Source organism: Mytilus californianus, unplaced genomic scaffold, assembly GCF_021869535.1.
Source record: "Mytilus californianus isolate M0D057914Y unplaced genomic scaffold, xbMytCali1.0.p SCAF_12, whole genome shotgun sequence".
Lineage (NCBI taxonomy): Eukaryota > Metazoa > Mollusca > Bivalvia > Mytilida > Mytilidae > Mytilus > Mytilus californianus.
Window position 1 is genome coordinate 32,641,446 of NW_026262604.1, and position 27,032 is coordinate 32,668,477.

At 31.5% G+C, this 27,032-nt stretch overlaps 1 protein-coding gene across 1 annotated transcript in view; it reads left to right on the forward strand.

Annotated features, from left to right (window-relative positions):
* Positions 1-27,032, forward strand: part of LOC127721715 (collagen alpha-1(XXVIII) chain-like) — a 251,015-nt gene that overhangs the window by 190,054 nt on the left and 33,929 nt on the right. Inside the window, exons 9-12 of the mRNA XM_052228513.1 lie at positions 508-561; positions 1,510-1,572; positions 4,827-4,889; positions 6,499-6,561. Of these exons, the coding sequence (XP_052084473.1) occupies positions 508-561; positions 1,510-1,572; positions 4,827-4,889; positions 6,499-6,561 (243 nt within the window). The remainder of the gene's footprint in view (positions 1-507; positions 562-1,509; positions 1,573-4,826; positions 4,890-6,498; positions 6,562-27,032) is intronic.

Below are 27,032 nucleotides of genomic sequence, written 5' to 3' on the forward strand. Positions count from 1 at the left end.
CAAATATACGGCCCCATTTCGACTATAGGCATTTAAGACACCCTCTAGTAAGATTTTACAGTCTTCACTGACTCAAATCAGCTGTGTCAGACGGGAAATTTCCCTTCAAAGGACTTTCATGTTAAGTTTGCAAATCAGCAGTCGAGTTAACACATCAGTAGAATAGAAAATAGAAAAAGGGAATGTGAGAAGTATAAAACAACCCGATCAAAGTTCAAAAACATCACACGGCCGACAGTTGGCCTTCAAAGAAGTAAGAAATCATACAATATACAAACACACACTATGACGCACAGTAAAACTCAGGTTTAAAGATATCAGAGTCCTTTGAAAGAAGAAACTAAGCGAAATGACAATCATCAACATAAATTTCCAAAGGATTACTAGCAGTTACTGCCATGCTAGCTCCAGACCTCAATTAAACTGTTCAAACAATTATGTCTTCATCAAATGACCAAAAAAACAATGTCTTTCGTAGTATTATATTTCTGGCAATCTGTTTTCCAGGAGATAAAGGATCACCAGGACTTAGAGGACCCAAAGGACCTAAAGGAATGCATGGTATGTATCAATACTCATGTGTCAAAAGCAATCAGGTAAAAGTGCATCGTATGTGCTTGCTTTAACTCATACAAATCATTCGCATTGTTTGTATTCGCAGCATTTCAAAATCTTTGAAAGTTTGCAAACAACTCATCTTTTTTATTTCTTAACCATGTTTGCATATCTTTTAATTTAAAAGCCATGAATATATATATATATATGTGTGTTCTTGCATATCATGAGAAACAAAGAAGAAGGTACGATTAAAACAGTTTAAGTCATAGAATAAAAAAAAAAAATATTCGGTTTCATAATATTGATGGCTTTCAATATTATCTATCTTAATGTGAGATTGAACAAATCACTTAAAATGTCACCTTTTAATGAGATATTCAAGCGGCCACTTGTAATTAATTGACAAATATAAATATATTCTTTCTAGCAGTAGTTTGCGCTGCTGTTCTAGCGGGTGTACCGGATAATGTTCCAGGATCTGGACATAAACAACATTATTGTCATGAAAAACTTTTAACGAATAAAATAGAAAAAGAAAGTATAAAATATAAGAATAAAAAAAAAATGAATCTTGTACTTCTTACTGAGTTTTGGGATGTTCCATGTCAAAGTTACATCTAAATCGGACAGAAATGATGGAACCCGATCAAAGTACAGCACAAGGCCACCATTGGGTCCCTTAAGAAGTTATCAATCTTGCAATAAAAATACATAACAATACGCACAGTAAAACTCAGATTTAATGAAATCCGAGACCTATGTAAGAATTGGAAACAGGAGAAACTAAGCAAAATGACAATCATAAACATAAATGAACAAAGAACTACTAGCAGTTACTGTCGTGCTAGCTCCAGACCTCGATTAAGCTAATCGAACGATTATTTCTTCATCAAAAGACCAAAAAAAGCAATGTCTTTCGTAGTATTATATTGATGGCAATCTGTTTTCCAGGAGCTAAAGGACAACCAGGACCTAGAGGACCGAAAGGACATAAAGGACCTAAAGGAATGAATGGTATGTGTCAATATTCGTGTTTGTCAAACCAAATCCGGTAAAAATGCATTGCACGTGCTTGCTTAAACCAAGAAATCATTCGCATTGTTTGTATTCGCAGCATTTGAAAATCTTTGAAAGATTGCCAACAACTCATCTTTTTAATTTCTTAAATAACATGTGTGCATATCTGTTCAATTGTAAAGCCATGTATATCATGTATATATCTATGTGTTCTTGCATATTGTGAGAAACAAAGAAGGCGGTATGATTGAAACACTTTAAGTAATAGAACTTTGAATAAAAAACAATATTCGGTTTCATAATAATGATGGCATTCAATATTCCGTATATTAATGTGAGATTATAGAAATCACTTAAAGTTTGAACTTTTAAAGAGATATTCCAGCAGTCACTTGCAATTACTGGGCAAATATAAATGTATCATTTCTAGCAGTAGTTTGCGCTGCTGTTCTAGCGTATGTAATGGATAATGTGCTAGGATCTGGACATAAACAACATTATTGTCATGAAAAAACTTTTTCGAATAAAATAGAAAAATAAACTATAAAATATAAGAATAAAAAAAATGAATCTTGTAACTTTTACTGAATTTTGGGATGTTCCATGTCATATCTAAATCCGACAGAAATGGAACCGTATGCATGCTAATTTTAAAGTCATAGATTGACATTAAAATCTAAATAACATTACGTTTCCACTAAAGTATTTATCTGTGTTCCTTGTGAGTAGTGATAAATGGTTTAAAATAATAATAATTTCGACTGTGAACATCATTTTTTTATCTTAGTGTTAAGCATTGCTATTCTAAAAGAATACATATTTTGTTAGAAATCTTTATTTAAGTGAATTGAAGTATTTTTCATATAAAGGAACATGAATTGTTGGTTCAAATTGTTATGACTATACTTAATCTTTTGCAAAAAGCTCAATGTTTCATTTACAACATGATAACCATTCAAATGAAGTCAATACCTTAATAAAAAAAGAACATTTAAGAAGAATTGCCGTCAACCTGTGTAATCTTCAATAGAGCATAAGACAATGTAGTTTATTCTATAGGTTTGTTTCAATTTCTTACGTACCGCCCCTTCGACTTTGGGCATTCAAGATACCCTCTAGTAAGATTTCCAGTTATCACTGACTCAAAAAGCTTTGTAAGATGGGAGATGTCACTTCGAAGAATTTGCATGATAAATTTGCAAATCAGCAGTCGAGTTAACTCATCAATAGAATAAAAAATGAAAACGGGGGATGTGTGAAAGAAACAAAAACCTGATTAAAGTACAAAAAAAGCACAAGGCCACCAGTGGGTCCATTAGGAAGTGAGAAATCTTGCAATAAAAACAATCTTGCAATACGCACAGTAAAACTCAGTTGTAATGAAATCAGAGTCCTATATAAGAATGGGAAACAGGCGAAACTAAGCAAAATGACAATCATAAACATAAATGTACAAAGGACTACTAGCAGCTACTGTCGTGCTAACTCCATACCTCAATTAAACTAATCGAACGATTATGTCTTCATCAAAAGACCAAAATAATCAATGTCTTTCGTAGTATTATATTGATGGCAATCTTTTTTAGGAGCTAAAGGACGACCAGGACCTAGAGGACCGAAAGGACATAAAGGACCTAAAGGAATGAATGGTATGTATCAATATTCGTTTGTGTCAAACCAAATCCGGTAAATGTGCATCGTATGTGCTTACTTAACCCAAGTAATCATTCGCATTGTTTGTATTCGGAGCATTTGAAAATCTTTGAAAGATTGCCAATAACTCATCTTTTTAATTTCTGAAATAACATATGTGTATATCTGTTCAATTGTAAAGCCATGTATATCATGTATATAGCTATGTGTTCTTGCATATTGTGAGAAAACAAAGAAGACAGAATGATTGTAACACGTTCAGTCATAGAAATTTTCAAAAAAAAAAAAAAAACAATATTCGGTTTCATATTAATGACGGCATTCAATATTCTCTATCTCAATGTGAGATTGAATAAATCACTTACACTATTAGCTTTTAAAGAGATATTCAAGCGGCAACTTATAATTAATTGACAAATATAAATATATCCTTTCTAGCAGTAGTTTGCGCTGCTGTTCTAGCGGGTGTACCGGATAATGTTCCAGGATCTGGACATAAACAACATTATTGTCATGAAAAACTTTTCGAATAAAATAGAAAAATAAACTATGAAATATAAGAATAAAAAATATGAATCTTGTAACTTTTACTGAATTTTTGGATGTTCCATGTCAAAGTTACATGTAAATCGGATAGAATTGGAACCGTATACATGCTTATTTTAAAGTCATAGACTGAAATTAAGATCTCAATAACATAAAGTTTACACTAAAGTATTTACATCTTTGTTCTTTGTGAGTATTGATGAATTGTTTAAAATAACAATAATTTCGACTGTGAACATCATTCTTTTTCTTATTGTTAAGCATTGATATTCTAAAAGAATACATATTGTATAAGAAGTCTTTATTTAAGTGAATGAAGTATTTTTCATATAAAGGAACTTGAATTTTTTATGCAAATTAATACGACTATATTTAACCTTTTGCAAAAAGCTCAATGTTTCATTTCCAACATGGTAAACATTTAAATGAAGTCAATACCGTAATAAAAAAACATGTAAGAAGGAAACTGCCGTCAACACGAGTAATCTTCAATAGAGCATAAGGCAATGTTGGTTTTTCTATAGGTTTGTTTTATAATTCTAAGTACTGCCCCTTTCGACTTTGGGCATTCAAGATACCCTCTAGTAAGATTTCCAGTTATCACTGACTCAAAAAGCTTTGTAAGATGGGAGATGTCACTTCGAAGAATTTGCATGATAAATTTGCAAATCAGCAGTCGAGTTAACTCATCAATAGAATAAAAAATGAAAACGGGGGATGTGTGAAAGAAACAAAAACCTGATTAAAGTACAAAAAAAGCACAAGGCCACCAGTGGGTCCATTAGGAAGTGAGAAATCTTGCAATAAAAACAATCTTGCAATACGCACAGTAAAACTCAGTTGTAATGAAATCAGAGTCCTATATAAGAATGGGAAACAGGCGAAACTAAGCAAAATGACAATCATAAACATAAATGTACAAAGGACTACTAGCAGCTACTGTCGTGCTAACTCCATACCTCAATTAAACTAATCGAACGATTATGTCTTCATCAAAAGACCAAAATAATCAATGTCTTTCGTAGTATTATATTGATGGCAATCTTTTTTAGGAGCTAAAGGACGACCAGGACCTAGAGGACCGAAAGGACATAAAGGACCTAAAGGAATGAATGGTATGTATCAATATTCGTTTGTGTCAAACCAAATCCGGTAAATGTGCATCGTATGTGCTTACTTAACCCAAGTAATCATTCGCATTGTTTGTATTCGGAGCATTTGAAAATCTTTGAAAGATTGCCAATAACTCATCTTTTTAATTTCTGAAATAACATATGTGTATATCTGTTCAATTGTAAAGCCATGTATATCATGTATATAGCTATGTGTTCTTGCATATTGTGAGAAAACAAAGAAGACAGAATGATTGTAACACGTTCAGTCATAGAAATTTTCAAAAAAAAAAAAAAAACAATATTCGGTTTCATATTAATGACGGCATTCAATATTCTCTATCTCAATGTGAGATTGAATAAATCACTTACACTATTAGCTTTTAAAGAGATATTCAAGCGGCAACTTATAATTAATTGACAAATATAAATATATCCTTTCTAGCAGTAGTTTGCGCTGCTGTTCTAGCGGGTGTACCGGATAATGTTCCAGGATCTGGACATAAACAACATTATTGTCATGAAAAACTTTTCGAATAAAATAGAAAAATAAACTATGAAATATAAGAATAAAAAATATGAATCTTGTAACTTTTACTGAATTTTTGGATGTTCCATGTCAAAGTTACATGTAAATCGGATAGAATTGGAACCGTATACATGCTTATTTTAAAGTCATAGACTGAAATTAAGATCTCAATAACATAAAGTTTACACTAAAGTATTTACATCTTTGTTCTTTGTGAGTATTGATGAATTGTTTAAAATAACAATAATTTCGACTGTGAACATCATTCTTTTTCTTATTGTTAAGCATTGATATTCTAAAAGAATACATATTGTATAAGAAGTCTTTATTTAAGTGAATGAAGTATTTTTCATATAAAGGAACTTGAATTTTTTATGCAAATTAATACGACTATATTTAACCTTTTGCAAAAAGCTCAATGTTTCATTTCCAACATGGTAAACATTTAAATGAAGTCAATACCGTAATAAAAAAACATGTAAGAAGGAAACTGCCGTCAACACGAGTAATCTTCAATAGAGCATAAGGCAATGTTGGTTTTTCTATAGGTTTGTTTTATAATTCTAAGTACTGCCCCTTTCGACTTTGGGCATTCAAGATATCCTCTAGTAAGATTTCCAGTCATCACTGACTCAAACAAGCTTTGTAAGATAGGAGATGTCACCTCGAAGAATTTGCATAATAACTTTGCAAATCAGCAGTCGAGTTAACACATCAGTAGAATAGAAAATGGAAACGGGGAATGTGTAAAAGAAACAACAACCCGATCAAAGTACAAAAAAAAAAAAACACAAGGCCACCAGTGGGTCCCTTCAGAAGTGATAAATCTTGCAATCAAAACACTCAGCAATATGCACAGTAAAAGGCAGTTTTAATGAATTCAGAGTCCTATATAAGAATAGGAAACAGGAGAAACTAAGCAAAACGACAAACATAAACATAAATGAACAAAGGGCTACTAGCAGGTATTGTCGTGCTAGCTACTGACCTCAATTAAACTAATCGAACGATTATGTCTTCATCAAAAGACCAAAAAAATCAATGTCTTTCGTAGTATTATTTTGATGGCAATCTGTTTTCCAGGAGATAAAGGACGACCAGGACCTAGAGGACCGAAAGGACATAAAGGACCTAAAGGAATGAATGGTATGTGTCAATATTCGTGTGTTTTAAACCCAATCCGGTAAATGTGCATCGCACGTGCTTGCTTAAACCAAGAAATAATTCGCATTGTTTGTATTCGCAGCATTTGAAAATCTTTGAAAGATTGCCAACAACTCATCTTTTAAATTTCTTAAATTACATGTGTGTTTATCTGTTCAATTGTAAAGCCATGTATATCATCTATATATCTATGTGTTCTTGCATATTGTGAGAAACAAAGAAGATGGTATGATTGAAACACTTAAAGTCATAGAACTTTAAATAAAAAAATAAACATTATTCGGTTGAATAATAATGACGGCACTCAATATTCTCTATATTAATGTGAGATTGAACAAATCATTTAAAATTTGAACTTTCAAAGAGATATTCAACCGGCCACTTGCAATTACTTAACAAATATAAATGTATCATTTTTAGAAGTAGTTTGCGCTGCTGTTCTAGCGTGTGTACTGGATAATGTGCTAGGATCTGGACATAAACAACATTATTGTCATGAAATTTTTTTTCGAATAAAATAGAAAAATAAACTTTAAAATATCAGAATAAAAAAAATTAATCTTGTAACTCTTACTGAATTTTGGGATGTTCCATGTCAAAGTTATATCTAAATCGGACAGAAATGGAACAGTATGCATGCTTATTCTAAAGTCATAGATTGAAATTAAGATCTCAATAACATTAAGTTTACACTAAAGTATTTACCTTTGTTCCTTGTGAGTAGTGATAAATTTTTTAAAATAATAATATTTTCGACTGTGAACATTACTTTTTTTCTTAGTGTTAAGCATTGCTATTCTAAAAGAATACATATTGTGTAAGAAATCTTTATTTAAGTGAATTGAAGTATTTTTCATATAAAGGAATATGAATTGTTGGCTCAAATTGCTATGACTATACTCAACCTTTTGGAAAAAGCTATGTTTCATTTCCTACATGGTTAACATTAAAAAAAATTAAATACCATAATAAAAAAAACATTTCAGAAGGAAATTGCCGTCAATACGTGTAATCTTCAATAGAGCATATTCTATAGGTTTTTTATAATTCTTACATACGACCCCCTTCGACTTTGACATTCAAGATATCCTCTAGTAAGATTTCCAGTCATCACTGACTCAAACACGCTTTGTAAGATGGGAGATGTCACTTCGAGGAATTTGCATGATAACTTTGCAAATCAGCAGTCGAGTTAACTCATCAATAGAATAGAAAATGAAAACGGGGAATGTGTGAAAGAAACAACAACCCGATCAAAGTACAAAAACAGCACAAGGCCATCATTGGGTTCCTTAAGAAGTGAGAAATCTTGCAATAAAAACACATAGCAATACGCACATCATAACTCAGTTTTAATGAATTAAAAGTCGTATGTAATAATAGAAAACAGAAGAAACGAAGCAAAATGACAATCGCAAACATGAATTAAAAAAGGACTACTAGCAGTTATTGTCGTGCTAGCTCTAGACCTCAATTAAACTAATCGAACGATTATGTCTTCATCAAAAGACAAAAAAATCAATGTCTTTCGTAGTATTATATTGATGGCAATCTGTTTTCTAGGAGCTAAAGGACGACCAGGACCTAGAGGACCGAAAGGACATAAAGGACCTAAAGGAATGAATGGTATGTGTCAATATTCGTGTGTGTCAAACCCAATCCGGTAAATGTGCATCGTATGTGCTTACGTAAACCAAGAAATCATTCGCATTGTTTGTATTCGGAGCATTTGAAAATCTTTGAAAGATTGTTAATAACTCATCTTTTTAATTTCTTAAATAACATATGTGTATATCTGTTCAATTGTAAAGCCATGTATATCATATATATATATAGCTATGTGTTCTTGCATATTGTGCGAAAACAAAGAAGATGGTATGATTGAAACACTTTAAGTCATAGAACTTTACAAATAAAAAAAAACAATATTCGGTTTCATAATAATAATGGCATGCAATATTCTCTATCTTAATGTGAGATTGAACAAATCACTTAAAATATCAATGTTTAAAGAGATATTCCAGCGGCCATGTGGAATTGCTTGACAAATATAATGTATCATTTCTAGCAGTAGTTTGCGCTGATATTCTAGCGTATGTACTGGATAATGTGCTAGGATCTAGACATAAACAACATTATTGTCATGAAAAAACTTTTCGAATAAAATAGAAAAATAAACTATAAAATATAAGAATAAAAAAGATGAATCTTGTAACTCTTACTGAATTTTTGGATGTTCCATGTCAAAGTTATATCTAAATCAGATAAAATTGGAAACGTATGCATGCTTATTTTAAAGTCATAGATTGAGATAAAGACCCCAATAACATTAAGTTTACACTGAAGTTTCACCTTTGTTCCTTGTGAGTAGTTATAAATTCTTGAAAATAATAATATTTTCGACTGTGAACATCATTCTTTTTCTTAGTGGTAAGCATTGCTATTCTAAAAGAATACATATTGTGTAAGAAATCTTTATTGAAGTGAATGGAAGTATTTTTCATATAAAAAAACTTTAACTTTTGGTTCAAATTGCTATGACTATACTTAACCTTTGGCAAAAAGCTCAATGTTTTATTTTAAACATGGTTAATATTAAAACGAAGTCAATACCATAATAATTAAAAAAAATTAACATTTATGATGGAAATTGCGGTCAAGACGTGTAATCTTTGATAGAGCATAAGACAATGTAGTTTATTCTATATGTTTGTTTTATATTTTTAACGTACAGCCCTTTTCGACTATGGGCATTCAAGATACCCTCTACTAAGATTTCCAGTCATCGCTAACTAAAACAAGCTTTGTAGTAATGGAGATTTCACTTCGAAGAATTTACATGCTAACTTTGCAAATCAGCATTCGAGTTAATACATTAATAAAATAGAAAATGGAAAACGGGGAATGTGTGAAAGAAACAGCAACCTAATCAAAGTACAAAAACAGCACAAGGCCACCAGTGGGTTCCTAAAGAAGTGAGAAATCTTGCAATAAAACACATAGCAATTCGCACAGTAAAATGAAGTTTCAATGAAATCAAAGTCCTATGTAAGAATGGGAAATAGGAGAATTTAAGCAAAATGACAATCATAAACATAAATTAACAAAGGACTACTAGCAGTTACTGTCGTGCTAGCTCCTGACCTCAATTAAACTAATCGAACGATTATGTCTTCATCAAAAGACCAAAAGATCAATGTCTTTCGTAGTATTATATTGATTGCAATCTGTTTTCCAGGAGATAAAGGACCACCAGGACCTAAAGGAATGAATGGTACGTATCAATATTCGTGTGTGTCAAACCCGATCCGTTAAAAATGCATCGCATGTGCTTGCTTAAACCAAGAAATCATTCGTATTGATAGTATTCGCAGCATTTGAAAATCTTTGAAAGATTGCCAACAACTCATCTTTTTAATTTCTTAAATAACATGTGTGTAAATATGTTCAATTTAAAGCCATGTATATCATGTATATATCTATGTGTTCTTGCATATTGTGAGAAACAAAGAAGACGGTATGATTGAAACACTAACAGTCATAGAACTTTAAAAAAAGATATTCGGTTTCATAATAATGATGGCATTCAATATCCTCTATCGTAATGTGAGATTGAACAAACCACTTAAAATATCAACTTTTTTAGAGATATTCCAGCGGCCACTTGCAATTGCTTGACAAATATAAATGTATCATTTCTAGCAGTAGTTTGCGCTGCTGTTCTAGCGTATGTACTGGATAATGTGCCAGGATCTGGACATAAACAACATTATTGTCATGAAAAAACTTTTCGAATAAAATAGAAAAATTAATTATAAAATAGAAAAATAGAAAAAATGAATCTTGTAACTCTTAATGAAATTTGGGATGTTCTATGTCAAAGTTATATTTAAATCGGACAGAAATGGAACCGTTTGCATGCTTATTTCAAAGTCATAGATTGAAATTAAGATTTCAATAAAATAAAGTTTGCACTAAAGTATCTACCTTTGTTCCTTGTGAGTAGTGATAAATTGTTTTAAAATAATAATAATTTCGACTGTGAACATCAATCTGTTTCTTAGTGTTAAGCATTACTATTCTAAAAGAATACATATTGTGTAAGAAATCTTTATTTAAGTGAATTGAAATATTTTTCATATAAATGAACTTAAAGTTTTGGTTCAAATTGCTATGACTATACTTAACCTTTGGCAAAAAGCTCAATGTTTCATTTCCGGCATGGTAAACATTAAAACGAAGTCAATTCCATAATTAAACAAAAGACATTTAAGAAGGAAACTGCCGTCAACACGAGTAATCTTCAATAGAGCATAAGAAAATGTAGTTTATTCTATAGGTTTGTTTTATATTTCTAACGTACGGCCCCTTTCGACTTTGGGCGTTCAAAATACCCTCTTGTAAGATTTCCAGTCATCACTGACTCAAACAAGCTTTGCAAGATGGGGGATGTCACTTCGAAGAATTTGCATGATACCTTTGCAAATCAGCAGTCGAGTTAACACATCAATAGAATAGAAAATGAAAACGGGGAATGTTTGAAAGTAACAGCGGTGGGAATTTTTTCCCTTTAAGATATTTCGTTCTTCAATTGACAGAGAATCAAATTTTGCCGAAAAAAATATTTGACGTAGATTTCGTCTTTGCAAAGAATGCGGCTGAAAATTGAACATTTTTGCACTTTTGGAGAAAATAACCATTTTTATTAAAAAAAAATAAATATGATTTTTTGATCAACATATACTTATGTAATGGGGCTCAAATTAAAGCAAAACAATTCAAGATTCTTAGAAAAATCTAACTTTACCATTAAAAGCATTAGTTCTTACTCAAATAAAGCCAAAAACGTTATGGTTTTCCCAAAAAACGGCAAGTAATGAACAATAAAAATGCACATTTTGGATATTTAAAAGTATTTGCAACGGTGTTGATTTGGCCAAAATAAGATATGCTATTCTTTAAAAAATGGAAACGTCATAACATTTTGAAAAATATTGATCAGTATTCTGGTTTTTGAGAAAAATCGAGTAATATAATATTGTTTACTCAATCCCTTCCGTAAGCCTCACAAAGTGCGGCAAAAATTAAGACGTTGCGGGAAATAACGTTATATTTTCCCACTAATTTTTCAAAGGCAGTGCGACAGTGTGGCAGACAAATGTATATATACACTGTGACTTGGTTGGAGAATTGTCTCAATGGCACTCATATCACATCTTCCTATTTATAATGAACCAGTATCAGAACGTGATAATAAATCATTGTATTGTGCAATTGCAAGTATGAGCCACAACCCACACATGCTTTTAAAGCTTCGGCCAGTAAAAAAAGTACAACTAAGCGCCGACCATCTTTCCATGTAATATCTTTGTCCTCTTTGTAATTCTATTTCTGTTAATATTCTCCATAAGTTTTTTGGCCGATTCCCGCCGTACCCTTTCCTTTGAGGAATGAAACCGCCCTTTCCCAACGGCCATAACAATTCTAGCCACAACCCACACATGCTTTTAAAGCTTCGGCCAGTAAAAAAAGTACAACTAAGCGCCGACCATCTTTCTATGTAATATCTTTGTCCTCTTTGTAATTCTATTTCTGTTAATATTCTCCATAAGTTTTTTGGCCGATTCCCGCCGTACCCTTTCCTTTGAGGAATGAAACCGCCCTTTCCCGACGGCCATAGCAATTCCAATGGTGATTCCGTTATGACGTCGTTGAAACAACGTTAAATTACGGGAACCAATAGACGACGTTTACGTTTGTTATTACCTCCCCTGAAACCGTTGGATATGCCCTTCAACGAATCGAACGATTATGTCTTCATCAAAAGACCAAACAAATCAATGTCTTTCGTAGTATTATATTGATGGCAATCTGTTTTCCAGGAGCTAAAGGACAACCAGGACCTAGAGGACAAAGAGGACCTAAAGGACCTAAAGGAATGAATGGTACGTATCAATATTCGTGTGTGTCAAACCCGATCCGTTAAAAATGCATCGCATGTGCTTGCTTAAACCAGGAAATCATTTGTATTGTTAGTATTCGCAGCATTTGAAAATCTTTGAAAGATTGCCAACAACCCATCTTTTTACTTTCTTAAATAACATGTGTGTATATCTATTCAAGGAAAAAAAAGTACGATTAAAACACTTTAAGTCGTACAACTTTCACAAAGAAATATCTTGATATCCTAACAATTCAATATTCACTATCTTAATATGAGTATGAGCAAATCACTTAAAATTGCATTTTATATTACGAATAATTTGAACATACATACAGACATTTTTCTAGAATATTTGAAGAAAAGAGAAATATGACAACTGTCGAACCACGATTATAAATAGAAGTTTAGTTTTATTGAAATCAGATTGTCTCATTTTAAAAATTGGAAACATAGCTCACGAAGCACCTTTATGAATTTCTGAAATAACATGTTCTCATATCTGTTAAATTTTCCAACCGGAATCACAGATGTTTTTACATATCGTCAAAAACTGAGAATCGATTACTTTTCAAACCTCTTTAAGGATGTTCGCTTCTCTCTTTCAAAATAACAAGCCTTTTAAGAGACTGTTACAAAATGAAAGTAAATAAATAAAGAAACTAAAAATCAAAAACTATGAAAAAATAACAAGTATTTTATAAGATTTTCTAATATGACTTATTAAGCTATATTTTATATAATTATGAAAAGAAAAGTAGGGGTTAGTGGACACATTTTTTAAATGACAAAACATGGATAAAACCAAAGGATTCCGAAAATCTGACAAAAATTCAAAAACAATAGGAGCGAACATCCTTAAGGTTGAATGGGTGTCTAAAATGAAAGTGATAGATTTCTCTCAAACTATGCAAAGTTAATCCCTGCAATTTGTACATCGAAAAATTAAATAAAAAAAGTGTGTATATGTGTGTGTGTGTGTGTGTGTGTGTGGGGGGGGGGGGGGGGGGGGGGGTACTTCAACAATATACGACAATATTATGGACCTTAAAAATCATACATTTTAGATTTTTATATAGATATATAGGGAAAATAGTCACCTTTTTACCTAAAAGTCGTATTTTAATTAAAAAAAAAAAAAAAAAACAAATGACAGTAATTCCTCTCAGTTAACATGGTTAAAGGAAATGTAGTTCTTATATCAGAAGGTTCAAAATAATGAAAAAAAAAATATATAGGTCATCGTGAATATAAGAAATAAAATTGAGAATGGAAATGGGGAATATGTAAAAGAGACAACAACCCGAACAAAAAGCTGACAACAGCCGAAGGCCACCAATGGACGTGAAAATGGACGTCACACCAAACTCCAAAACATATAAATGAACTCAAATAAAAAAAATACTAGACTAACAAAGGCCAGAGGCTCCTCACTTGGGACAGGCGCAAAAATGCGGCGGGGTTAAACATGTTTTGTGAGATCTCAACCCTCCTCCTATACCTCTAGCCAATGTAGAATAAAGAAGCACATAGCAATACGCACAGTAAAACTCAGTTTAAAAGAAGTCCGAGTCCGATGTCAGAATAGGTAACAAAAGAAAATAAGCAAAATGACAATGATACATAAATGAACAAAGGACTACTAGCAGTTACTGATATGCCAGCTCCAGACCTCAATTAAACTGATTGAAAGATTATGTCTTTATTATATGAAAATCAAGTACAATCCCTTCCGTTAGGGGTTTAGTATCATACCATCATAAAATATATGAGAAGAACACAACCCGTATCATGCCAACAAATGGTTTTAGAATAAATGTGTTTATTTCCGATGCAAATACCCTATGAGTGAATTAATATTAATACCAAAATATGCAATCCTTAATGACTTGACAACAGTATCGTAACTATATCCTTTCCGAATAAGTCTGTTTAAAGTTTTGGTTAGCTTTTGAGGTGAATGCAGACATTTTTGTGCTCTGTAAAGAATATTAACATAAAATATTGGATGTGAAATACCTGAACGTATAAGATGTCTGCATGATGATTTATATTTACAAATGGTGTCCTTGTACCGATGATATCATTTAGTAAATGGTTTGACTAGTTTGTGATATCGAAAACCCTGTTGTAATAATTTTTCAGTAATACAGAGATTTCTTTCGTTGAAATGAAATACGTTGTTACATACACGAGCGAATCGAACAAGTTGAGATATATAAACACCATAAGATGGCGACAAGGGAACGTCACCATCTAAAATGGATTATAAACAATAGGAAATGAAAAATCGTCTCTTTTATCGTAATTTTGGTATTAAGCTTTCCGTTAAAGATAAAGATATCAAGATCCAGGAAAGGCAGTGTTCATTGTTAGTATTAGCTTTATTTAAAGTCAATTCAGCAGGATAAATCTCTTTAGTGTATATACTGAAGTCGTCATTATTGAGAGCCAATATAACATCTAAATATCTAAAAGTGTTATTAAATTTTTGAATCAGATGTTGTTTCGAAGGGTCTTTGCTGATTTAAGTCATCAATTGTAACTCATAACAAAACAGAAACAGATCAGCAAAAAGTGGTGCACAGTTAGTCCCCATGGAAATTCCGATAACCTGACGATATACGGAATCTCCATAGCGAACAAAAATGTTATCTAGTAAATATTCAAGGGCAGTTATAGTATCAAAGCAGGTCAAATTGACATAGATCTTTTGTTTGTTGTTACTAAAAAAGGACCTAAAAGAGTTTGAACATATATTTTCGCATTCCGACTTTTTAAATGCCCATTTAATCAGGTGTGTGAATTTTTTTTTAATATGATTATGAGGCAACGTGGTATATAGGGTAGAAAAATCTAAACTTTGAACAGATTCGAAATCACCAATAAAAGCATGCAATGTACCAAGTACTTCCAACGAATTTTGACACTCCAAAAGTAATTAATTCCACTATTTTCAAAGGCCTTATTTGAACAATTTATTACCAGGTTTTTGATTGTACCAAGTGTACTAGTAAGTAGAATAGATAGTTTAGTAGTGGAACAATGGCTTGAAGACGAAATAAATCTATATTTGTATGGAGTTGTATGCAGCTTCGGAGGCCAGTACATAGTTGGAACTTTCATTGTATTTGGTTCTGCTTGTAAAGAGGTAGCTTAAAGTTTATGTTTGTTGCAGATGTCATTTTCCGAAAATGGAGTCAGTTGAAATGTTGGTGAATTCGTGATTTCCTTTTGTAGAACATCAATGTAAAATTTACGTCAAACAATAACGAAAGAAAAATCTCATTTTGTTTGGTTTCTATGAATATCTTAAGCAATATTTCTTGAAAATATTCAATTCAGAGATAGATATTCACTTGAATGGTGGCAAAACAAAATGTCAGATTTTCCTCATACTTTGTGGACGGAAACCTTATTACATGGATATTTATGTGTCAATGTACAAATAGCCTAAGTTTGTTTTATTAAACAGACTTTGGGGTTTTTAATGTTAAAACAATGACATAAATATTTATGCGGACTCTATAGAAGTCTCCTCTCTGAGGATCCCATCTTGACACATGGTGCTAAGGAGACATTTATCACACGGGATAGGCACAGATTAATGTGAGCATTAACCTGTGCAGTTCTCCAGTTAGGCTGTTTTATTTCTTACTACCACAAGTTCAACCATTTTCCAACTATGTAGGGTTTTTTGTATGATGGTGGTGGTGGTGGTGGTGGTGGTTGGGGAGGGGGGGGGGGGTTGAGTGTTTTAATTCTTTTAAAGGTATAAATGAGCAGTTGCAATATCCATTACACATGCCCTTAATATATTTTTTGAATATATAAAAATACATACCCTATCATATCATTTTTGATAAAAAAGGTACAACTTAAGCTATCATGATAATGTTATTTCAGTTTTTCCATTGAGAGATGAATAGATTTCAAATTGACAAATATCTGATGCATGATTAATAAAATTGGTTTAAAATGCATTTTTGAAAAATATAATTTCAGATACTTATAAAAAAAATCCAACAACGTAATCATATATTTGTTCTAAATATCTCGCCCGTCCATAAAACCTATATTACAAAGTTTCCACATCTTTGTAACAATCTGAATAAAATAACAGAGTTCCAATATCCCTTGTGTTGCACATTTTTTATTTATCGAAGGGCAATAACTAAAATAAATTTCTTTTTTTTTTCTTTAAAATAAATATCTTATAGAAAAGAATGATTAAGAGCAAATACATTACAATTTCGAATGTAACTAATATTTCCAAAGGTCACAACTCTTTCTAAAAATATTTGATCGGCACTGATTTTCGAACTCGTCTGATAGATTGCTGTGATAACCTATGATATAAGTTTTGTAAAAATATGGCACGAAATTGTACACATGAGAGCGCTATAAAGATTGGACAGACAGACGGACCGATGCCCAGTGTTGTTATGTCCCCAGCGAATCGTTGCACGGGGGACAATAATTACTTTTTAATTAGTGATGTACATGCAAGTCTGCTATAATTGTGTAAACTCTTAAAATAGCAATGAACAAACATTGTTCAGTTGAATAGTCATTTTCTTATATACTATTTTTTTAGGCCACGCAAAAATGATTGATTGTTTGCCCTAACCCTGCCGAATCTGTTTTTGCCCTAATTATCAATTTCTATTTTTATTTTGCAGACAACAAAATAAAGTTGCTTTGCTTTCTATTGACAATTTTCAGAATTGTCTTATAACATCTTAAAAAATTGTCAACATAAATAAATTAACATTCCTTTACTTTCACATAGCGTATACTATATATGTAATATAGAATGAAAAACAAGACTATACTGTCAGGTTAACTGCAATCTTCTCTGTAGATCTAAACTGTTTTTTTCACACAAAAAGAAATAAGATAAAAAAGATTTTCTTCAGTGCCTGACAGGCCTCAATGATTTCACAAGTAAAAGGAAACCAACATTCATTTTTTCCCTGGCCTTATTGTTTCTCTCAAACAAATTTATATATAGAAAACGTTTGAAAAATTATTTGTCTACATGCAAACAGTAAAATTAATTTAGACATTTTGATAGTATGTTCTTATGTTGTATTGTTACACCAATTTTCCACTTTAGGGGAAGGTTGGTGCCTTCAAACATGTTTAACCATGCCACATTCTTAATGCGCCGATCACAAGTCAGGAGCCTGTAGTTCAGTACTTGTCGTTGGATCATGTCTGTCATATTTGTCTTTCTTAAGTTGTTTTGATTGTAAATCAGGTAGTTAGTTTTATATTATTCATGTCGAGCTTTGTTGAAGCCGACTATACAGTATGGATTTTCTCATTGTTGAAGGTCATACGGTTGCCTATAACTGCTAACATCCATTTCATTTGAACATTGGTGGATATCTGTCTCATTAACAATCATACCATACCTTATTTTTATATTATGAAGTCTGTATAATCATGATGATTGTCTTTTCCACACATGTTCTCTGTTGTTATATGCTCAAATTGGCTATTTTTAAAATTAGAAGTACATTTATAATGTGACGAAGAAATGATAGTACCAAATAACAGGAATAACCTTTTACATTTTGAAAGAAAGATAACAATTAAATCTTTTATAAGATAACTATTTCTCAACTACAAAATGCTGATCTGTTTGAGCCATTCTGTCTATGAAAAGCGCACTATGCTAGTAAAACACTGTCACATAACAGTATAACTTTATTGATTACAATGTATAATTAAGATACGGCCAAGAAAATAAATTTTCCATCTGTATAAGTAATTTTTTTTTAAAATTCATTTTACGAAACTTCACCTTATGATTCAATATTCACAACAGCCAGATATATATGTGGCAAGTTTTAAAGGACCAATTACCAACATATTATATTTCTTGTTTAAGAATTATAACCACATGCCCTATAGCATAAGCCACAAAAAAGAAAATACAAGACAGCCTATAACAAGTTATGTTAATTAAAATGATTTTTGTTTAAAAACAATTGTAGGTTGCACTTTGTAAATACAGCTGTTTCATAAACCACGCCTCTTTTGGGGCGATATATAATATACATAGATAATTTGTTTTGTTTACATACTGGTTCCCAGATATGAGTTCTGTGTTTTATTTCATAGAGACATAACTTGGGAATGTAACCAGTATAAAAAAAACACATGGATAGCTGCCAAATTGAATTTTTAAGGAGACCCAAAGTGAAGGGAGGGGTAGTACAGAATTTGAGTAGTAGAAGTTCAGAGCATTTAAATGTTGAAAAAATGCCGCACAATCCTTTGTTTTGACCTTTGAAAAAAATTAGTTATGCATATGATCCTACTATTCTAGGATATAATTTTTAACGAAACTTTATAGAAACAGTAACAGTTTTAGCCGTAAAAGGATTTCCTATGGGAAATTGCATTGCCTATATTTACAGAAGTGCAACCTGTAAGACAACATAGGAACACGTTCAATACTTTAAAGGTTTTTAGCCAAAGTAGGCTGGACTTAACGGTGCATTACAATAGAAATGTAGGCAATATGTAGGCAAGATGACCTATAAAGTGTAAAAAATAAGAACGTAGGACAGAGAGTCGCAGGACAAAAAGTCACAATTAAGTTTTGTGATAATTTTTCTTGAATCCTGAAAAAAAAAACCACTTATTTTTAAAAAATATGTTTGTATTGTTCTTGAACTATTATATATAAAGCAACTTTACAGCTAATTATACTACCATGGATTTGGAGCGCATACAGAACCACCCTCCTTCTCTAAGATATTTGAATTTATTTCAGCTACGTCTCCTGCCTAATTCTTAGGACAAATTAGTGTTTGTGGTAATCACAGGATTCGAATGGTAACTAGTAGCATTTGTCGTCCATACTTGACAAAACGTTATGACAAAAGAGATGATTTCAGCTTCCCTACTGTGAACTTTCTATTTTTATGTAGCAACATTCCAGCAGCGCCTGCATACGGAGTATATATCTCCTAGTTGATACGATACTCAAGGGCTTGTATTTCCTATCATGATTTCCTTGATAGAGGGTTGCTACTCACAAGGTAGCTATTAAACCAAGAGTTCCAAGTGGTGAAGTTGAAGTCAACCCTTGGTAAATTTTACGGACGCCATCACTAGTTGGTTGGCCGTTACGGAATATCCGTTTTTCAAATGATAGCGGATATGTTGCTAATGTCGTAACTACAATCCCGTACCCTTTTCCTGAATGTGACATACCGAATTAGACTTATTACCGGGTTTGTACAAAAATGAGCAACACGACAGGTGCCACATGTGGAGCAGGATCTGCTTACATTTCCGGAGCACCTGAGATCACCCCCAGTTGTTGGTGGGGTTCGTGTTGCTCAGTCTTTAGTTTTCTATGTTGTGTTTTGTATACTATAGTTTGCCTGTTTGACTTTTTCTTTTTTAGCCATGGCGTTGTCAGTTTATTTTCGACTTATGAGTTATGGGGTACTGTTTTTTTTGTTTATTTTTTCTCAGATTATTCTTTGAAATTATTACTGTTAGTAATAAATTGTACGCTTTTAAATTATTTTTTTAATTGCTCTGATGAGCACTTGTGCCCTGATCGTTAGCGGACGATGTAGAAAACTTTCTCAGAACTGCTGGTCCTTTTCGAGTTTAAAACAAGTGTGAAACTGCTTCATTAGCTACAAAAATGAAGATCGTATTCTATAGTTATTATATAGTTGCTACTGTCGTGCAATAAAAGGAAAATTCTTGGATTAACTTTTGTTCTTTTTTTCCCCTATATATAGGTAAAGATGGTGAGTATATGAATTTAAACGTTTGTTTTATACAATAGTTCCAGTTTGAGATTTTGATGAGATATTTCACGATCAGACCAATTAATGTCGTTTTCAATAATGGCATCAGAAATGAAAGGTTTAAAATGTGTTTCTACATTGTTCTACCATAGACAAATTATCGATTTCTGCCCGACTATTTATTTTTATCAAAGTGCTCTCGACCAATGATATTATAGAATTTGATGTTCCTTAATTGTTAAGAATGAATGTATACTATTGTTTAGGTTAAGTTCACTTCAAAACAAAGAATTTCTATAAATGTTGAAGTTTTAAAGAAATCGAATAAATCAAAATAAGCTTGTAATTAACTGGTGCAGTCAATGTTGTGCCAGTAATTTTCTTATGTGAATATTTAGAACTTCAAAATTACCAAAAATTCTAAATCAAAGCAATGCCGAAACAAAACTTTTTAAATTAAACATAATATAAATCTTTAGCTAACATACTTACCAAATCTTAGATTGCTGTATTCGCAGTTAGTAAAGCAATCATGTCCATTATTCAGAAACAATTTAAACAGGAACTTAAATCAAATTTGAAATTCACTTAAACACGTTCTATTTGAACATTTAATTCTAGTTTGATATGAGAGCTGGAATAATTCTCTGGCATTAATTATATACACAAATATAGGTTAATTCTCTATTTGTTTTATTCTTTTAAATTGGCTCAAATTTATTTGGGGAACAATTTGAAGTTGCATTATAAGCATCAATTTAATTGTCGCCGTGTCATTTATCTTTATCTTATAATACAGGAAAACTATTAGTACAGAAAAAAGTCAATCTGAATGTCCACTTGTTTGTTGAAAAGGGAAAACTAAGAATTGGAAGAATAGGTAAATACAAACGATTATGAAAAGCACAGCGCACAATTGCCTGCATATTTATGGACGAAAAGGGATATTTTGCATGCATTTAAAGTAAAGGTGATGTAGAAGTTTATATTTTTTTTCTGAACACATGTATTTTGATTAAGCTTAGATCTTTATATTTGACTAAAGTGATCAGTGAGAACAGAATCAGTTTAGTTTTTAAAAGAACCTAGCGTTTAACGTAGTAAGTATAATGATTAAGATAAAGCTCATACTCATATACATTCAAACGCGTATACATTGGTACCTGTATAAACAACTTCCCAACTCTTACAGTCATTATATAGTACACTGCGTTTGAAAATAGCATTTAAATTAACTGTTTGTATATTAAGGAATGTGATGATACCTTTTACCGTTGTTTGAAAGATTTTGAGCTTGAATGTGTTTGAAATTTATTGACACATATTTAATCGACCTTTTTTTTATTTCAACATATTTATTTTTGCTTGCATGTTTGGTTGGTATGCTGTCGTCCAATTTGTTCATAACAATAGAACAAACAAATAAACAAAACAAAACAAAATAAAACCAAAACCAAGTACATAAATCATAAAGATTAATAAAAAACATTTGTTTATATGGACCTAGGTATGCTATTTAATCTTCAGATGTCAAAAAGGTAGGACTACATATCCATGATTGTATCTCCATCTATAGCCATTTTTCAAAAAAATCTTCCAATCTTTACTTATTATGATATCCAATTTTTTTTTCGTAAAGGTTGGTATAATGGTAAACTGTCTTGTATGCTGTTCCCGATTGTATCTACAGCAAATTATCAGAATAAAGTTTATAAAAAAGTAAAAAGAAAAAAAAAATACCGAACATCAACGGATATTCAAAACTAAAAGTCATTCATCAAATGGCAACATCAAAAGCTCAATCATATCAAACGAATGGAAAACAACTGTCAAATTTCTGATTTGGTACAGGCATTTCCTTCTGACTAAAACCGTGAACTAAACTAGCTAAACTCTCACGTGTATGACAATCGCAGAGAGTTTCATTTTATTGACAATAAAGTGTGAGCAAACAAACAGACACACTACGTGAAAATGTAAAAAAGATAAGCGTACAACAGTCAACATTGTGTTAAAATCTCAAATCACTATAAAAACAAATAACTATTGAAAAAAAGAAGAACGAATTGACATATATAATTTAGCACAACAGCAACAAATAAAGACAAGAAGACAACAAATGACATATATTTAAATGGTTCAAAAAATAGTATGGCTTATGTCTAAACATATCACTACATAAGAAAAACCTTTTAAGAAAAGCTAAAACGGAACATTTGACAAATTTTGAATACTTATCCCAAATGTGTATAAAAAAGAAATCGTCAACCAAACCCAATACAACATTGTCACACAGTGTCAGATTGAATTTAAGATAGGAATTGTCTTTAAGAGGCACATTAAATCATTTTAGTCAACTTCGTCAATAGAATGTTTATTGTATGAAAATATGTTAATTTTTTAGCAGGATTTGGGAACTTTTACAAGAATATGACTAGGACAATTCTGTGGTTATTTCATATTCAAAACCCTATGTTTCCGTTACAAATATGTGATAACTTTCTATTTTGAATGTTATAGAACAAGTCAAAATAGAGAAAGCTGTGACAGATTACGTTAGTCATCATATACCTCTAAACAACAAAGCTTACTATGATCACCAAAAAAATGGAAATAATGGCTTACAACATACCAAAACAGAACACAAGTACAATAACAGACACAGGAATAACGAATCCAGGCGCAGAAAAATTAATCGCAGTCGTTTCAATGGTGCTGGTTATTTGAAGAAACGGTTACATAGAAAAAGCGGCTAGCAGAAAAAAAGCAGCATCGACGAGGCTCATGGAGAAACGAGTTGATAATAACAATGCTAATTACGATTCAGTTTACGGGAAAATTACCACAACGCAATCCAGTATGCTGATTTTAAATATTTCGTTTACAAAAACTGATAATTTTTGATTCAATATACACTCATTTCTTTCATAAAACAGTAATGTATTTGTCTAAAACATTCAACATGTTAAAGTTGTGCCTATTATCTTTAACTTAATAAAGCGATTGCAATTCTATTAGATTCAATTTGTGTTTAATTTATTGCGTGAAAAACAAATGAGAACGTTTTATTAATGCCGTCTAAAACCCTACACTATCTATTATTCGCTCAACGAATCCTGTCATATATGGTAAACCGTAGTCCGTTCGTCCATCCTCAATTATCTAGCCGTACCTGAAGTATCGTTTAACCGAACATGTATATGTTCAACGATAAAAGAAAAGTATCATTTATCAAATTTTGATGTAACTTTTACACAATATGGGCTTTCCAAAAAAAAAAAATCTAATTGGATGTGTACTGATTTATTGTTTAGTTATGGCGAACATGATTTATTTATTAAATACAATTTTCTTTAAACTAGCCTTCAGTATATGCAACTACGATACTATGTGTGCTGTTGTACTAATGTAAGTTGTTACGTGTGCTTTGTGCTAATCTGATGAGTCACATCTTTTCCAGCTAATTTGTACAATATGCTTGTATGTTGTGCAGCTAAACCACTGTTTAGGGTACATTTTGTTGAAAAGGCAGGGTTGAGAGCGCGCAAACATGTTTAACCTCATTACATTCTGTGTGTGCCTATCCCAAGCCAGGACTCTGTACCTCAATAGTTGTCGGTGGTTGCTGTCTGTCATATCTGTTTTTCGTTAATTGGTTTGTGGTAAATCAGACGTTATAACTATTTGAATTGGTCCAAATTTTGTCATTTTGGGGCCTGTTCACAGTGATTATACTTGATGCCCATTGTTGAAGGCCTATATAAACTAACATCAACGTCATTTTGTTGATAGTTGTCTCAATGCCAACTATACGATGTCTTATTTTTATAGTAACAATTTTATTTTTAAGATTTCAGATAAGTCGTTTGAGATAGAATTAAAAGACTACAAAAACTATGCATTTTTTTATGAATTGTTTGAGAATTTAATTATGATTTGAACTAAATTATATGAATTAGCTGATTGATTTATTGATTGATTGATTGATTTATGTATTATCCGATTGAATATGTTGATTAAATGATAAATATATTAATTGGTTGATTAACAGGCTGTTTTTACTTAACGTTAAGTGACAAATAATGCATATACAGGACAACAACAATAAGCAATATCCCAAAAGATATATTTCAAAAGTATTTTGACCGACATGACGGGTGGGAATTGAACGGGTAAAAATTTTGTCCTGCATAAGGTCATTTATAGTCCCTCGAATCAATTCACATTTTTACATTGTTATGAAATTTGGCAAACTGTCGTTCTCATTTTGTGAGACTTAAGAAAGGTATTTTGGTACCTGCCAATTCACGTTTTTTTACAGTGAATCATGCAAATTGTTTTATGATATCATGTTTAATAAAAATTAGATCATGTTGACGATTCTCAGGTCAGAAATTATAATGTTATTCAATTTTAATGTCATAAACTATGCAAATCTGCATATGTCTCATAGTAACTATACCATGGTTTATATATCACAAACAATAATGACATTATTTACATAAAAAAAAACATTGGAGACGTTAAATCCAAAGCTTCGGGTAGAGAAAGTGCCACACTCTCTGTACGATAAGAAGCATTGCAACAACTCATCGAGGGGTCTTTGGGTGTCATATCGCAAGACTTAATCTCTGTCCTTATCTCCTATCCCCGCATTTTCCAAATTTTAGAATTACCTATGTCGCCAAACATTGCAGGACCTTTTTATTGGTTTCATTGTTATATTGTTCAAATTCCTCGGTCCCGAGTTCAACGATTTTAATCATTGCAAATTATTGATCTATTCACGTTTTCTTTTACTGAAAAAAAAATTGTTTTTGAGTGTGGCAACGTATTATCAAGACTATATATTCCACGGCTATTGGACAAAAAAAGAAGGCTAGTTTTCGCATGTCTCGTGATGTTTGAAATCCGTTAACAAATTATTTTGAATCTTATGCATACGTTTTTTTACAAAAAACAAATATGACGGACATAAAACAACGACAACCAGTGAAACTTGAGACAGGTGCATATAGGAAGTGATAGGGTTAAACATGTTTGCTGCGCCAAATACTTGAACAGTAATAAAACAGTACAACATCAACACAAACTATAAAATATAAATAATACAATGTATTATGAAGTTTTCATATTGTCGTGTCCCCTGTTTTTTTTTAGCAATGTGTATTATGTTCTTTATTTCATAGTCCTCTTCGATCTAATCTAATGGTTTTTTATCAATTGTATGAAAGATAACAAACTGCTAAAAAACTATTGAAGTTGTAATTGGAACATACAGCGATTTGGATTTTATATAAGATAAAACAAATAATGCATGCTAGCATGCTATCTTGTAAAATGTAAATTACTACTTTTCATTCTGTGTGTACATTTCTAGCTACTTCTGCCATTGATAGTCGGTTTGATTATCTGGGATGTATGAAAAAAAGCGACGTCTACAATGTAAACTCGTTTGGAATAGCCCTGGAATAGATTACTTTAGCTGTATTCGGCAAAACCTTTCGGAATTTTGGGTCTTTATTGCTCTTCAACTTCGTACTTTATTTGGCCTTTTTCACTTTTTGATTCGAGCGTCACTGATGAACCTTGATAAACAAAAAAAAAAAAAAAAAAAAAAAAAAAAAAGCACATCTGGCGTAGAAACATTAATTCTGATATCTATGATGAATATATTTGATTGGAAGGTCAAATTAAATGCATACGTGCGTGTATACTTTGTAGTCAGCTTCCCCATATTGGTAGATATAATTATTTGGACTGAAATAATTTTTTCCTTCAAATAAGAGGTTCAGCTTGTTGTAAAAACTGGTATCAAACTATAACATTCATTTGCTAGTACCAGCTCAATTGATAATCGTTCGCATGATTATCGTATGAAAATATTTTCCTTACACAAGCAATGATATATATAGATGCGAATTTATAACAAACGTACTTTGAAGTTGAGTTCATATGTCATTCCTTATCCTCATGTCCCTCGCTGTCATCGTTTTTTGTTTAACAGATGTGTTCTCTACTAACTCCTACATTTGATGTGAAAAGGACAAAAGATGGACTAGTGCAATTTTTTTTTTATATTAAAAACATAATAGTATTTAATAATAGTATAAAATAATGTTTTAATAACAAGATACAATTACCACTTACAATGTACTACCCCTCAAACAAAAACAAAAAAAACCCAACAAATTTCTTAATTAAATACGAAACAACAACAACACAAACGTACTGTAACAAAAACAAAACAAAACATACAAAATACAAATGCAAAGAAGCAGCAAACAAAACCTAAAAAAAAAAAAAAAAAAAATATAAAAAAGCAAAAAAAAAAAAAAAAAAATAAAAAAATAAAAAAAATAAAATAAGAAGTGGTTTTACACTTAATTGTATCCTTTTTATTGACTAAAAATCATGTTTGCTTGTTAATAAAATAAAAATAAAAAAAAAAACAATAAATAATAAAATACACGTGCCAGATTTAAGAATAATAAAATACATGCAATAGGAAATATGGTTTTTAGTCTAATGTTGTGCTGTTACATCACTGATCCAGGTTAGAGGAGGGTTGAAAAAACATGCTTAACCCAGCGAAATTCTGTATGTACCTTTCCCAAGTCAGGAGCCTGTAGTTCATGGTTGTCATTGGTTGATATTTTTCATATTTATTTTTCGTAAATTGTTTTGTTATAAATTCGGCTTAAACTGGTTCACATTTTTGTGTC